Consider the following 16,171-nt stretch of genomic DNA (forward strand, 5'->3'; position numbering starts at 1 on the left):
TAATCTCACCTTGGAACTCAAAGATGCTTCATATATGTGAGTAATTAATGTGTCTGAAAATTCCAGAAACAATAGCCGTCATTCAAAAGTAAGAGACACAAGGTGGGTGAGGTAATAGCTTTTATTGGACCAACTTCTGTTGGGAGAAGGGACAAAGTTTTGAGCTTCACCAAGGTCTTTCTCAGCTCTGTAAAACTTGAAAGCTTGTCCCTTCCACAAACAGAAGTTGGTCCAATAAAAGATATTACCTCACCCACTCTCTCTCTTATCCTGGGACCAACATGGCAACAATAACACTGCCAACATCCATCTAACTATATTTCTATTAACTATATTTTTCCACTGATTAAACAATCAGGGTTTATTTTAACATTAAGCTTTTATTCTCTTTTTTGGTAGCTTAATTTCTTGCATTTGGTAGGGTTCACCTCCTCCTACTGCATACAAATTGCATTTTACAAGTTATAAAGCAGAATCAAAGTACTTTAAGGAGTTGCTATATGTTAAAATGTTGCAACAAGCTGGGAGATGCTGTAAAAATTTCTTTGTTTTAAAGTACTCAAAGCTATCTGCATGTTTAAACAGTTCAACATTTCTAATATTTAGTTTTAGGGATACAGCAGGCCTTCAGAGTTATGAACACTAGAGTTACGAACTGACCAGTCAACCACACACCTTATTTGGAACCGGAAGTGCACAATCAGACAGTAGCAGAGACAAAAAAAACAAAAACAAAACCTGTAAACTACTAAAAAAATAAAGGGAAAGTTAAAAAAAAAATTGACAAGGTGAGGAAACTGTTTCTGTGCTTGTTTCATTTAAATTAAGATGGTTAAAAGCAGCATTTTTCTTCTGCATAGTAAAGTTTCAAAGCTGTATTAACTCAATTTTCAGTTATAAACTTTTGAAAGAACCATACCATTTTGTTCAGAGTTACAAACATTTCAGAGTTACGAACAACCTCCATTCCGGAGGCGTTTGTAGCTCTGAGGTTCTATTGTAATAGCCTACATTGCAGCAATGATAGCTTTAAAATAGAAAATCAGCATCAGATCTCCCGTGATGCAGCCACCTCCTGGTAAGGGCCTGTTTTAACTGGTTTTGTATGGGCCTGATACTGCAAAGTGCTGAAGTTAATGGCAGTAGAAGATGTTCAGCCCTTCACAGGAGGCGCTCAGCAGGATTAAGTCCAAAATGAGTGCAGACAGAATGGATGTAGCTTTGGGGAAAGAACAGTTAAACAATTTTTTAAAGTCACCTTTAAAACATTTCTAAGAGACAGATATTTGCATCTTACCTTTTTTGGGCTGGTAAATCATTTCACTGCGCACCATGTGAATTGTGATCAGGGCCATAAGCACAGACACAAATGGGATAAGAAAACCAAGGTTCTTGGCCAAAGATTGCTGGATATAAGAAATGCTAACAAAGACAACTGCTGAATTTAAGTTAACCAGCCAATAAAACCTATGGTAAACAGACAAAAGTTATTCTAAGAGGGAAACTGGTGAAGAGATGCAAGTAATTAAGAATGCAATTCTGTTGCAAAAAGTAGTTTTAAGCATTCTGAAGTTAAAAAGTTTACTTACTTTAACAACAGTGAGTGGGGTGTCTTTACATCTGTATGGTATGCACCACACTGCACTGGATCCTGCATAGCCTGACAGTTTACATGAACTTTCACTTGATTATGGGAGAGTCTCAGCATTTACTTATAAAAACAGACCAAGTTTCTAGCCTGCATGGTTGTAGAAAAAATATTGATGCCTAAAGGCTCAAAAGCCAGAAGACAAAAAGTACCCCCATTTTTTTAAACTCATGATTTTTAAGTCAATCTCTTGGTTTATGGATGCCTGAATAAGGTTTTTGAATGTGTGGAGTTGGCAACACCGTTTCGAAGGAAGATGAAAAAACCCATAATGCCCCATGCCGAATGTATAATTCTATACACAAGGAGAAAGTGTTTCCTTGCTGACTCTAGCACAGTGGTGGGCAACCTACGGCCCAACAGGGTAAGCTGACTGCGGGCCGCGAGACATTTTGCGGACATCGACCGTCTGCGTGCATGGTCCCCCGCAGTTCCCAGTGGCCGTAGTTTGCTGTTCCCGGCCAACGGGAGCTGCGGGAAGCGGCAGGATGCAGGGACGCTGCTTCCTGCCCTGCCACTCCCATTGGCCGGGAACAGTGAACCGCGGCCACTGGAAGCTGTGGGGGGGGGGGCCATGCCTGCAGATGGTCAACGTCTGCAAAATGTCTCGCGGCCCGCAATCAGCTTACCCTGATGGGTTGCATGCGGCCCGCAGGCCGTAGGTTGCCCACCACTGATCTAATCTGACCTCCTGCATAACACAGGCCAAAGAAATCTCACTCAGTAATCTCTGTATCAAACTTGAGACACCTTATTATTGCCCTGATTTTCAGAGAGTGGATGCTCAGCATGAAAATGACAAAAATCAAGCCTCTTTAAAACATGTCTCAAACTTCTGAATGGGTTAAAAAGCTAATGCTATTTTAAAGAATATAAACAAGAACTCAACAATCAACAGAACACATTGCTTAGATTTCTTTTGTATGCAGTTTCAGTATCAAAGTGAGAGCACCACCACAGTTGTCACCCTTGCTGAGAGCCACTGCACTGAGAGCAAGGACTGACTGAGCATGGAGGTAACTGATTTCACACCCACCCCCACACCCACAGATGGACTCTGTGTATTGAGATTGAGACACATTGAGGAAGCCTGGAGGAGCGCGTATTGCTATTGCCTTGGGTTCTACCTGTCCTGCAGATAATGATCAAAGAACTTGAGTCTTTGCGCTGTCAATCTAGCATGCATCATTAGTCTTGAATTCACTTAAAATAAACAAGCAGGAGAGATGACCTTAGCTATTCTTGCTCACCTCACCCTTATTGGCTTTACAACTTTTTATCTTAAGCACAAGTGAGTGGGCAGGGCATACTATCAGCTCAGCTGGAGCTGCAAATCTGTCTAGTATCACTGTCCTCTACATCAGAGAACATGTATTAAAGATCAGACCAATGTTTTGGCTGTGAACCTTGAGGAGAGGGGAAGGGGCGGGAGGGGAGAAAAAGCAGTTGCTATTAAACACCAAAGGCCCATCTGCGTTGCCTCTGCTTCTTCCCTTTAAAAGGCTCCTTGCTAGTCTGTTGTAATTGCCCAGAAAACTGTAGTGGCATCACTGTAAGTTACAATGTTGAGATCATTACTGTAGTGCTTCTGACTACTCTGTCATTGGCCTAACTAGCTAGAACCAAGAAGAAAAGCCTTTATAATGCTGAAGACGTGGAGGAGTGACAATACCCGAGTTTGTTCAACTCAAAACAAAATAATCTCTCTTGCCTTGTTAGGGAAGAAGAGCATCTGACAGTGGCTTAGAAGCAGTGGGCAGGAGGGCACTTTTAAGCAGCAAGCCTAGTGTAATACAGGCAGTGGCCGAGGAAAGAATAATGACAAATCCAATTTGGATGAACTCAGTGCTGCCGAGAAGCATTTGGCAGTTGTCAGGGGGACTAGCAATACTACATATGCCAGGAAGCAGGGACTTCCAGGCTTAAACCATCCTCCAAAGCCATCTGAAAAAGTCCCTGAAAATTTCAACTTTAATTATTTTTAGCTAGTGCTGTGTCTTTTAAACCATTTCTGCAATGAGATATGATACCATTAGAGGGGTTTTTTTAAAATTTAAATGTAAAGCAGTTGTCTGGGGTTTGGTGTTAGCCACTTTGGAAATAAGGTATTAAAGATTATGGAAGCGTTTTGCATTGGCTTTGGCCCTCTTCTGGCAATTTTGTGTTTAAGTTTAAAATTGCACGATAGGGGCAAACAGCTCCAGATGCTGGCCAAGTTCAAGGTTTTAATCCTGGTCTCCAGAGCTCTACATGAGATCAGCCCAGGCTGTCTCACCCTACATGACTATAATGTCCATTGTGTTCCACTAGAAATGGCAGCCTAAAGAATGAAACCCATATGTGCAGAAGATGGACTTTTTTCAGCAACTGGAACTCATTCTGAGAAGAAATTAGGACCTCCATAAATCTTGGTGCCCTGAGATCAAAATTTAAAGCACACTTCCTTGATCTAGCTTTCTCACAATACTGCCACCAAAATAAGTAAAGAAAAAATATCGAGTCTTTGCTGACTGGAGGGAAGAGAGAAAGAGAAATGTATCTTGATGTGCACATTTCAAAATTCCGAGAGGTGCTCATGTCATAGACCAGAAGGGACCATCATGATCATCATGTCACAGTGATGAATTGTATATAAGACCTAGACAGACATGAGGCTATGGCTTGTTTCTGATTTTGATGCCCCACCTCCTTTCCTGACATTCCATTGCATTCTTCAGAGCATCTGAGAGACCACTTTGGGGTAGAGACAGGCAGGATACTTGAGATTCGAGCCCTGGATTCAGTAGCTAAGCAGTCTTACAGGCACCAGTGCAGCAAACTGCACTGTTGGAGACCACACATCTGCTGGGGTTGGCGGGAGGGGAGGGGGTGTTGGGTGTTTGAAAGGCCAAACACTCTAATCACTGTTTAGCGCCCCTTCATATTTCAAACATCATTACTGTATAGGTGGAATAGCTCCCCCTCTGAGGATGACTATAATGGAGTTGTAGGGCTAGTGGTCAGGATAGTAGTGAGAGAAACAAACAAACAAAAAAAATCACCAGGTAAGACCTTTCACAGACTACATAAATTCTTTCTATGACAAGGCCCCAGATTCTGTGGCACCCTGATGTAGCAGACTGGAAGTTCTATGGTAGCATCATGAACTAGCTATGAACAACCCACCAACCATGGTGATGAAGAACCATTATGCTGCCTTGGCAATGGGTGATGAGGAATCACCCCCAAAGAGGGAGGAGGAAAAGCTCTGTACCCCCAAGGCTGGGAGGATCATAGCTGAGAATCTGAAAATAGAAGGCAGCTTGGGTGAAAGTGACCATGAAATGATAGAGTTCATGATTCTAAGGAATGGTAGGAGGGAAAAACAGAACAATAAAGATAATAGATTTCAAGAATGCAGACTTTAGCAAACTCAGGGAGTTGGTACGCAAGATCCCATGGGAAGCAAGGCTAAGGGAAAGCACAATTTGAGAGAGTTGGCAAAGAGACATTATTATGGACACAAGAGCAAACTATCCCACTGCATAGGAAAGGTAGGAAGTATGGCAAGAGACCACCCTGGCTTAACCAGGAGATCTTCAATGATCTAAAAATCAAAAAAGGAGTCCTACAAAAAGTAGAAACTAGGTCAAATTACAAAGGATGAATATAAACAAACAACACAAGCATGTAGGGACAACATTAGAAAGGCCAAGACATAAAATGAGATTAAACTAGCTAGAGACATCAATGGTAACAAGAAAACATTCTACAAATCCATTAGAAGCAAGAGTAAGACCAAGGTCAGGGTAGGCCCATTATTCAGTGAGGTGTGGGAAACAATAACAGAAAATGTGGAAACGGCAGAAGTACTAAATGGGTTTGTTTCAGTTTTCACCAAAACATTTAGTAGCAATTGGATGTCTAACATAGTGAATGCCAGTGAAAATGAGGCAAACTCTGAGGCTAAAATACGGAAAGACCAAGTTAAAAATTATTTAGACAAATTAGATGTCTTCAAGTCATCAGGGCCTGATAAAATACATTTCTAGAATACTCAAGAGGCTGACTGAGAAGATATCTGAGCCATTAGTGATTATCTTTGAAAAGTCATGGAAGACGAGAGAGATTTCAGAGGACTGGAAGAGGGCAAACATAGTGGCAATCTATACAAAGGGGAATAAGGACAACCCGGTGAATTACAGACCAGTCAGCTTAACTTCAGTATCCGGAAAGATAATGGAGCAAATAATCAAGCAATCAATTTTCAAACACCTAGAAGATAATAAGGTGATAAGTAACTATCAGTATGGATTTGTCAAGAACAAATCATGTTAAACCAACCTGATAGCTTTCTTTGACAAGGTAACAAGCCCTGTGGATGTGTGTGTGTGTGGGGGGGAGCAGTAGATGTGGTACATCTAGATTTTAGTAAGGCTTTTGATATTGTCTCGCATGACCTTCTCATAACAAACTAGGGAATTACAGCCTAGATGGAGCTACTATAAGGTGGGTGCATAACTGGTTGGAAAACTGTTCACCAAGAGTAGTTATCAGTGGTTCATAGTCAAGCTAGAAGGGCATATCAAATGGGGTCCCACAGGGATCAGTCCTTGTTCTGTCCAATATCTTAGTCAATGATTTAGATAATGGTATAGAGAGTACATTTATAAAGTTTGTGCATGATACCAAGCTGAGAGGGGTTGCAAGTGCTTTGGAAGATTCAAAATAAACTGGAGAAATGGTCTGAAGTAATAGGATAAAATTCAACAAGGACAAATGCAAAGTAATCCACTTAGGAAGGAACAATCAGTTGCAAACATACAAAATGGGAAATGACTGCCTAGGAAGGAGTAGTGCAGAAAGGGATCTAGGAGTTATTGTGGATTGTAAGCTAAATATGAGTCAACAGTGTGACACTGTTGCAAAAAAAGCAAACACCATTCTCGATATATTAGCAGGAGTGTTGCAAGCCAGACTCAATAAATAATTCTTCCAGTCTACTCCGCACTGATAAGGCCTCAGCTGGAGTATTGTGTCCAGTTCTGGGTGCCATATTTCAGGAAAGATATGGACAAATTGGAGAAAGTCCAAAGGAGAGCATCAAAAATGATTAAAGGTCTAGAAAAGATGGCTATAAGGAATGATTGAAAAAAAATTGGGTTTGTTTATTCTAGAGAAGAGAAGACTGAGGGGGGACATAACAACAGCTTTCAAGTATATAAAAAGTTATTACAAGGAGGAGGATGAAAAATTGTTCTTGATAACCTCTGAGGATACAACAATAAGCAATGATCTTAAATTGCAGGAAGGAAAGTTTAGGCTGGATATTAGGAAAAACTTCCTAAGTGTCAGGCTAGTTAAGCACTGGAACAAATTGCCTAGGGAGGTTGTGGAATCTCTGTTATTGGAGGTTTTTAAGAACAGGTTAGACAAACACCTGTCAGGTATGGTCTAGTTATTATGTATTCCTGCCTTGCGTGCAGGGGATTAGATGACCTCTCGAGGTCCCATCCGGTCCTACACTGCTATGATTATTAGATTGTATAAAGGAGATTTTAAATGAATTAGATCTGAACATTAATATAATTAGCTGCTTGTTTCTGATTAAATGAGAATCAGTAAAATAGTTGACATTTAAATCGTATTTAGTTTTTAGCGTTAATCACTGAAAAGAATGGATTCATTCAACTCTTCAAAGTTATTGTTTCAGACTACCTGCAGATTCAGGAAGACATCTTTGCATTGATTTGTACTACCAAGACTGACTCCAGATGTCCAGTACCTTCCCTTTTAACTTGTGTAAATTTAATTTTAAACATCCACTTTAATAAAATTTTTAAATCTGTTCTTCACAACCCTGAAAACTAGAAATATGTATGTATATAGAAGAGAAAGCATTCCTGCTAGAGTATTATTCTATGGCAAAGCACGGGTTCTACAGCCACTAAAGGCCCCTGGCTCTACAAAAACGGTCATCAATACAATCAACCTGTAACCCAAGAGATCCTGCTAAGCCTTTGGGCAGAATTATGAAATGACTATGGAACTACTTCAAGGCCAACTGGGGAGGTGGGAAATCTCCACTAGCATCTTTCAAATGACTTAAATTTGCTTCCCCTATTAGTAGTTCTGCCCATACAATATGCTGAGTAAAAAGGGCTATCTGGCAGGTGGGGCTAGTCTGCCACAGCATGATTCATGTGATTGGTGGTGGAAGGTGGGGAGGGAAAAGAACTGGCTGGAATGTCATACTGGCACTTTGCTGCTGGCCCCAGCAGTTTGTTTTCTCATTTTTAAGCAAGGCTGTAGGTCTATTGTGAAGACACCGTCCAAATTTGAATAGCTTCCACGTTGTCCTATAAAGTCCACAGACATCCAGAAAAACACTCTCTTTCTGGTGAGAACTACCCTATTCATCTCAGTTGGGTGTTAGCTTAGAAGCTTTATAATTACAGTTTAAATGTCAGCATCTTAAGTATTTCACTTCAAATAATTATACCAGGAACAGCCAGGTATTTTATGCTGCCTTTGAGTGGAGTAAGAAAAGCCTAACCCCATTCTGTTCAGCCCTTGATCACAATACTTGCTTCTGCAACCTCTTACTCTGAGGTAGTTTGGCCATTTACTAGTTGCTTTAGCATTTTTCATGCACCAGGTATTACAGGATTTCCAGGGATATTTTGGTGGTACACATTCAGGTCAGATAAATCAGTGTTGGAGTGTTAAGCTTTAATCAAGATATTCCAGAAGGCTCAGAAGTCTGAACCTCAGGTTTGCTTATACTCCCTGAGATCACAGGTTCACATTCCAGCAGTGATGACTGAGGCCTTCATACTTGCCAGGTAAACAGCTTGATTTCCATTCTGAGAAATGCAAAGTTTTATTGGGAGAAAAGGGGTTGGTGGCTGCTTTTTAAAAAATGAAGTAGCACAGATTCTGCCCCAAGGTTCTGTTTAGAGGCGATGGGAAATTGACAAAATCAAAAAGTTTCACGGGAACATACCAATCATGCCAATGTTTTCAATAGGAAGTTAGCCAAATGTTTTGTTTTGACTTTTATGTATGTATTATATTCTATAGGGTCAAAGCGATGTGCTTTGGAATGTTTCGTTTCATGAAAAATTTTGAGTTTTACTTTTGAACTTGAGGCTGAAATTTTGTTTCATCCTGTTTCAATTTTCTGTGGAATAGAAATTCTGTTTTTCGACCAGCTCTGTTTCTGACTCTATTTCTGAGAAAGTTAGCTTAGGAGAGTCAGTGTTGCCTAATGGATACAGCACTGAACTAGGACTCAGGAGACCTGCGTTCTATTCCTGGCTCTGCCATGATATGCTAGGTGACCTTGGCTAAGTCACTCGCCCACTCCATGCATCGGTTACCCCATCTGTAAAATGGAGATAATGATACTGACCTCCTTGTAAAGTGTTTTGATATCTACTGATGAAGAGTGTTATACAGAAGCTAGGCTAGCTATAGACAATGGAGTTTGGACTAAGATACACTCAAGTACCAGATAATGGTCCATTTCCAAAACTATGCAGAAACATTTGTTTACCATACTTTTCTTCATTTGACAATGAGGCTTTGCAGAAAGGAAAGCCCTTCTGACACCCGCAGGGAACAAAAATTCAGTGGCCATGGTAGTGAACATGGGGAGAAAGGAACAAAAAAGGAGATAAATACAAAATAGGAGTGATGAAAATAATTGAGAGATTGAGTTGAGGCAAACAAAAAAGGAAAGAAATATTAGTAGAAGGAAAAGGGAAACACCAAGCAAGATGGAGAAGGAATAGAAGACAAGGACAGATATAGAAGTGGTCCTATACAAACCACAATTTTCCAACACCTCAATGCTCAAGGCAATTTTGTTTTACCAGCTCAGTTGCTGGTGAGGATTTAAGGACCATTTTCTGTCCCCGACCTTTTTGCTCAGCTCCCATCGATAGCAATGGGAGTTCTCATGCATCAAGAAGTAGTACCAGTTTACAGCCTTAACTTACAGCCCCAGGCTTCAGACTCTCAGGACCCAGTTTTCCTCTTCTTAGTTTAACATTGGTGAAATTCCATTTATTTCCATGATTTTACACCTAGTTTGTTCCAGAGATTGGATTCTGGCCCTAGAAGTGTAATGCAGCCCTCACCACACACTAGGGTTAAGATCATAGTTACACACTCCTTTGCAAGAAGTCTGATTTTTGAAAAGCTGTTAGGCTTGATTTCTGAAGTAAAGCAGGTTGGATAAGAATCTAGATTTTGCTAAAAAGCAACAGTGTGCAACTGTCTCATTAAATATATATGTATTTTAAACATTTATTCTTGTGACAAAGAATCTACCAAGAAGAGAAAACAGCGTATGATTATATACTTATGAGGTTGTAATGAGACCAGGAAATGCGAAGAAGTAAACCCCATTTTGTTAGTTTTAAGATTACAAATCATATGGTTCCTGCCTCAGATGCCAAACAACTGCAGAAATTAGTTTTTAATCACACACACCTTTCCTGATACTTCCAAAGCCCCAAGAACTGACCCATTTGGATTCCCCCAAGGAAATATTTTATTCATTCTGTCGTTATGTCTCCTTTGTAATCAACACTGAGAAATGTCACTTTGATTAAACACAAGTCTGAATGACTAAAACCATAGTACAATAAATTCTCCAGAGCAATCTTTCAGAACAACTGATTGCTCTCCAGTCTTAATCCTCCAGAGTCTTATTTAATCAAAATGATGTTGCTAATTAAGGATTAAAACTCAGAATAGAATAAAAAAGGAGGATGTTTTTCTCTCTCCTTTGGGCAGGTCAAGGAGGCAGAATCTGTTTTAAGGAATCAAACATCTTTTCCACCTTTAGTAAAGCTACACTATTCACTGAAGTTTGGATTTAATCCAAAAATCTTCAATATTAACATAACTGCGGGGAGGAAAAAGAATAGCCCTGAAAGCCATCCAGGAGCGCCGCCAGCTTTTCCGCCGCCCTAGGGCAGTGGAAGGTCCCACCTCGAAATGCCGCCTCCCCACAGAGGCGGCGGAAGGTCCCGCCGCCAAAATACCACCGCGGTCGCCGCTCCCCAAATCGCAGCGCCCTAGGCAACCACCTAGGTCGCCTAATGGGTTGCGCCGGCCCTGAAGCCATCCCCATACGAACAGAAATATGACCTAATAAATTCTTCATTGATTCATCAGTGAGGCATTATCAATATTCAAATGTGCTCAGTTTCAGTTCATAATAGATACACTTTGATTTATTTTTAGTAGTACCAACAATTCATGGCACATGTATAGCACCTCTCAATCAAGAATTTCTGGATAATTGGCAAACATTAAGTATCACAAAACTCCCTCTGAGGTAGGTAAATATTTGTGCATATCTAATAAAGGAATTTCTGTCCCAGGGAAATTCTAGTATTTCATCATTTTGTCCCAAATCAGAACAAAAATCTTGAACTGTTGAAATTTTGTGGAACAGTGTCCAGGAAAAAAATAATTTGTAAATGTCAAAGTGTTCCATTTCAGCTTGTTAACCAAAAGGAAACAGTTCATTTTGGGTTGACAAAATGTTACATGTCAATTTTTCCAATGGAAATTCTTTTTCTGTAGAAAATTGTGATTTTGATGAAGCCCCATTTTCCAATGAAAGATGTTTTTGTCTGAAATTTTCCAGCCAGCCCTGGTAACTATATAGATGTTTAAATTGAAGAACAGAAGTCAAGTGACTTACCTGATGTCCTAAACTGTCAGTCACAGCTGGAAAGAGAATCTCTGAGGCCTATCTTTCTATCACCACTGCTCACATGAGGAAATCGACCACATCTTGAAGTAAACGACAGTTCCAAATGTGATGTTTTGATTTTTTTATTTTAGTGCTGGTACTTATATGTGTTCAAGGAACTTTGCCACCTCTACGGAGTCTACTCAACCTAGAACAAAGGATTGAGACCCAGCAAGCAACTTCACCACATCCCTGACAGGCCTTTAAGTACCATAGTGTAAGAACTCAAATAGAATAACTTGGTTCTAAATAGCAACTTGCTTATTAATTCTGTGTCAAGTTGGGCAAATCACTTGACTTTGATTCACCCTGGGTGAAAGTCCCTGGCCTGTGCTATGCAGGAAGTCAGACTAGATGATCAGAGTGGTTCCTTCTGGCCTTAAGATTTATGAATCTATGTTCCTGGAAGGAAATTTAGGTAGTCCTTTTGAAAACTAATTATTACAGCTAAAAATGAGATTTTCTATATAAATTCATTTAAAAAAAATTGAGATGCACTTGAGTTTTTAATTAAGCTCCATCATCTCACACAGTTGTTCTATTGCAATATTAAGAAACTCACCAATTGAAAAAAGAAAGAAGTTCCTTTGGTTCAAAATCCTCAAGGTTGTATGCACTCAGTGGACAAACTACAGCTCTTATGCCTCCTGATCCAAAGCAGGCTGTTAATAGCCCAAAGTAGAAGAGTATTTTCTGCTCCTTTTTGGCTAGCGGGTGAAAGATATAGTGTCTGTCTATATAAAAATCTTCAAAGGGGAAGGCAACAACAGGTAGTAGGGCTGTACCTGCAATGGGGAAGAAAATGGACATATGTAACTGGTTAAAATGATGAAGCATTGAATCCAGTATTTATTTTCTAGATTAACAGCTATATTGGAATTAGTCTCTAAATTAGTAAAAAAAAAAAAAAATCTAAACACGCAATGGGAGAGAAAATTATTCATTCCTTTAGAGTGAGATGTGGGTACAACTACAAGTCCAGAACTTTTCTGAATACTACTATTAGGCAAGAATATTGACTACATATGGCAGAAGTACCTGAACTTCACTGCTTTCAGGGCTGGCCTGGGGCCAGAGGGCTGCAGTTAAGTGGCATAGAAGTTCTCTTTACAAATAAAGAAACATGACCATAATTTGTGCTACTCTTTTATCTATCTAGATGGATTAATAGAAATTGCTTGCTTGAACTCAAAAGCTGTAGTTTATCACTATAGCTAGATGAACAATATTCATCAGATAATTTGGCAAATGTTATGATGTATTCTCAGATATGCTATTTGATTATTTTTACTTATTTTATCAGTTTTACTCTTCCCTTTGCAGCTTCAGAAAAAGTTAGCCCCAGAACACATTTTAGGACTCTGTAGTTGAGATTTGGCACCTCCAATCTACAGCGTTGTTTCTATAAGCAAAGTGATGCTCCCATATTTGATGAGCCTTTTAAGTGTATTTTGAGTGAGATTGCAAATACATCATTTACATAATATTTGCACACATGTCTGCTTCAAGCATGGCAACAGGAGACCAGGATTGTGATACTAAACATCAAAATCTGAAACTCCGGCCCCAGGATGATGGATTAAGCAAAAATTTGTAATAAGCTCCCACAATAAAGAGTCATATCCCATGCATTGTACGTACACTAACAAGTCTAGTATCAAATCATCATCCCTAATATTTTATGTTTATTTTCCAAGAAACTTCCCCTTGCTATAGTGACATTTGTTCCTCTTTGGAAAATGCTTTGTGCTACCTCTGACAGTTGTCAATGGACGGTTAAGTGGTCTGATGCAGTATATTCAGTATACAGTTCAACAATTTATCCTTGTTTTACCATTAGAGTCAATTTGTCCCACTGCGATGTCTTTTTTTTTTTTGTAATCTAGAATCAAAGGGCAAGGGGATTCCAAACAGGAAGTTTATGGAGTAAGGAAGAGGATACAAAGGAAGTCATTTTCTCAGGTAGTTCATACAGTGCCTTGGCAATCTAGACAAAGCGGCCCCCTTCTTCCTCCTTTCCACTGACCCACTTGATCCTCTGTGTCATTTTTTTCTTTTAAATTCTTGCGACGATTTCTCTTCAGTCATCCACAGCAGGTGTTTTTATAGCTGATGCACACAACACAGAATTATTTCCTGCTGTGGCAGCACTCTAAAGGAGGCGCTAGAGTTTCCAGTGCAAAGCTTTCTGAAACATGACCTCAGGGTACCTGCTGCACACAACTGAATTCAAACTCACACTTCTGGATGGAGGTCAAGAGGACATAAATGTTGCCTTGAGAGAAGACCAATTCAGAAATTATCTCAATTACTCCAATGCTATTCTGATGCCTATCTAAATAACAACTTATTTGCCTGCATGCAAACAAACTCTTGGGATGAGTAAATGTGAATAAGCTTGTGTGTCTGCTATACATCAAGTGGCAATGCAAATGATATCTATTTTAGTATAGAGTTATGGAAATCTGGGTGAATTTCCAATGTTTATGTTAATGTGGCCCTGGAGCAGCAATAACTTGTTCTGCCCTCATCTTCTGCCTGTGCTGTTCACTTAAAAGTTGGTGATTTTATGAAGTTAATTCTAGTAGTTGTGTAGTTTAAAGGACAGGCTGCAGCATCAGAGATCGACTGTTACTGTCTAGTTGTACCTGCCTGATCTGAGTATCAATCTTAAGGTCCCTGTTTCACCTCAACTCTGTCCTAGAGACAAAAGATAATTCAGTTTTTAGATCAGCTCAACTCAGGCTGAGAAAGCAATCATCAGCTTTGACATTTACTAAATTCCACATGACAGTTATACAAAGTGAGCAGAGACTTGCAAACTCAGTTTGTCTAGGAAGGGGAGTGGCTCCACCCTCTATATCACCCAATCTCCTTGATAACCCATACTAATAGCTGTGCATATCTAAAGTTTCATACTGTCCCCCATTCCAGCCTCTATGTGGAGGATCAGTAGGAGGTGTCCATATATTACATATCTGTATATTGAAAGGACTTCAAATGTACAGAAAATCATGGGTCAGTAAAATTCACACATGTAAGTTACCTGGAAAACTATTTTAAGAAGTGTATCCTGAACTTTGTATAAAAGATTTTAGCCCATTGGGTGGGCAAAGGAGTCAGATAGTGCTAATATGAGTCAGGCCCTAAAGGTAAGCATCAAAATGTGGCTTCCGAGTTCAAAGTTTGTCTATGCAACATATACGTCTTATTAACAACCATGTAGCTTTTAAATACAGCAGAACCCCATAAATTTGCACCAATTGGAGAAATGCATTGCAAATTATGGACTTTAACAAGTGGTTATATCACTGAATTTTCCAGAAGTGACTAGTGACTGTGGGTGCCCAACCTGCTACCTTAAAGGGGCTCAGTTTCAGAAAATACTGAGTGCCTGCTTTCTGAAAAGTTAAGCCACTTTATGGCATCACAGTTTAGGCTCTCAGACTGCAGCACCCAAAATCTCTAGTCACCTTTGAAAATGTAGACCTTATTTTACAAACATTATTTAGTATTGTTCAAAATAATGTTTCGTTAAGGTATATTAGCAAATCTACTCCAGTACATTTTGTGAAAGAAAAGTTAAGTCCTTAGCTATTAAAGAACTTTGGTAATGCCACCAGGTTGGAGACAATTATTGGATTTGCATATAAGTAAGGAATAGTATGTTTCTATAGTACTTTTTAAAAAACTGACTTATTAGAGCAGAATTGCATACAAAAAGCACATTGTAGATGAAATAATCATGGCATAGCACCTACCTAGAAAGTGGAGAAATATGCAGATATACACCAGCTTGATCCTCCCCACCAGATGTTCAGCAAGCCAGCCCATAAACACAGGCGATAACATGGAGGCACCTATAAAGCACATGTTTATGATGGCTGCCTGGTAGTTGGGATAGCCAAGTTTGATAGTGCAAAAGAGAATCATATTGCAGACAATGCCAAAGAAAGTAAACCTCTCACACAGCTCCATCAACAGCAGGCAAATGGCCACCTGAAGTTTCTTCTGAGACTTGAACCCAGATGAGTCTCCATCATGCTTGCCTTTCCTGGAGAATTTCCTTTTCTCCCTCTCAGCAGTGTGGTTCAGAAGTTGTTTTTCTTGTAAGTCTCTAAGGTCTGTAACAGGCATACTTAGCTGTGCTGAGCAAGACTAAATTGAGTGGGTTAGGTTATATGTACACTTCTGTTATCCTCCACTGTAATTAACAAACTGGTAAAACCCTTGCTTTGAATTCCACACCTTACTACCACAATTCCTCAGGGTACTTATCACTTTAGTGCTGTTACATTCAAGATCAAGGAGCATGAGGGACACCAGTATTTAAACTTCTCTGAGTGCACAAAGTTGCTGAATCCAATCTGTTTATTTAATTAGTTTGTCTGGTTATGAACAAGGCCCCCCCCCCCCCAATAATATTACCCATTAAATTATGTGAATCGAATACAATATGTGCCAAATTGTATCTGCATGTTACAGATAAAGGTTAAATACTGAGAAAGGCTAAATTGTTTCAGTAGAATTCAAGTACTAGATCAAGAAAATAATTTGGGGCTAATATTCTGATACCTTAATTAAGCAACAAGTGAGAAACTGCAAGCAAAGAGATAAAGATAGAAAGAATGCATGTTTTTAGGTGAACAATATCTTATCATTATTACATTTCTTGTTATTTTTGGTTGAAATTCAGATAAAGTTAATTAGAAAAGTAAGAAATGCTAGTACATTTAAGTACAATAAGCAGGTTTTACAAGAAAGTAATT

General features: G+C 39.5%; 1 protein-coding gene across 1 annotated transcript in view; it reads right to left on the reverse strand.

The window, feature by feature from the left end:
* SLC15A5 (solute carrier family 15 member 5) overlaps positions 1-15,539 on the reverse strand; it is a 58,198-nt gene extending 42,659 nt beyond the window's left edge. Inside the window, exons 1-3 of the mRNA XM_026652194.1 lie at positions 15,164-15,539; positions 11,965-12,187; positions 1,298-1,467 (exon numbers count right to left, since the gene is read on the reverse strand). Of these exons, the coding sequence (XP_026507979.1) occupies positions 1,298-1,467; positions 11,965-12,187; positions 15,164-15,539 (769 nt within the window). The remainder of the gene's footprint in view (positions 1-1,297; positions 1,468-11,964; positions 12,188-15,163) is intronic.
* Between the last annotated feature and the right edge of the window lie 632 nt (positions 15,540-16,171).

This window comes from Terrapene carolina, unplaced genomic scaffold (assembly GCF_002925995.2).
Source record: "Terrapene carolina triunguis isolate 2854851 unplaced genomic scaffold, T_m_triunguis-2.0 Scaffold112, whole genome shotgun sequence".
Lineage (NCBI taxonomy): Eukaryota > Metazoa > Chordata > Testudines > Emydidae > Terrapene > Terrapene triunguis.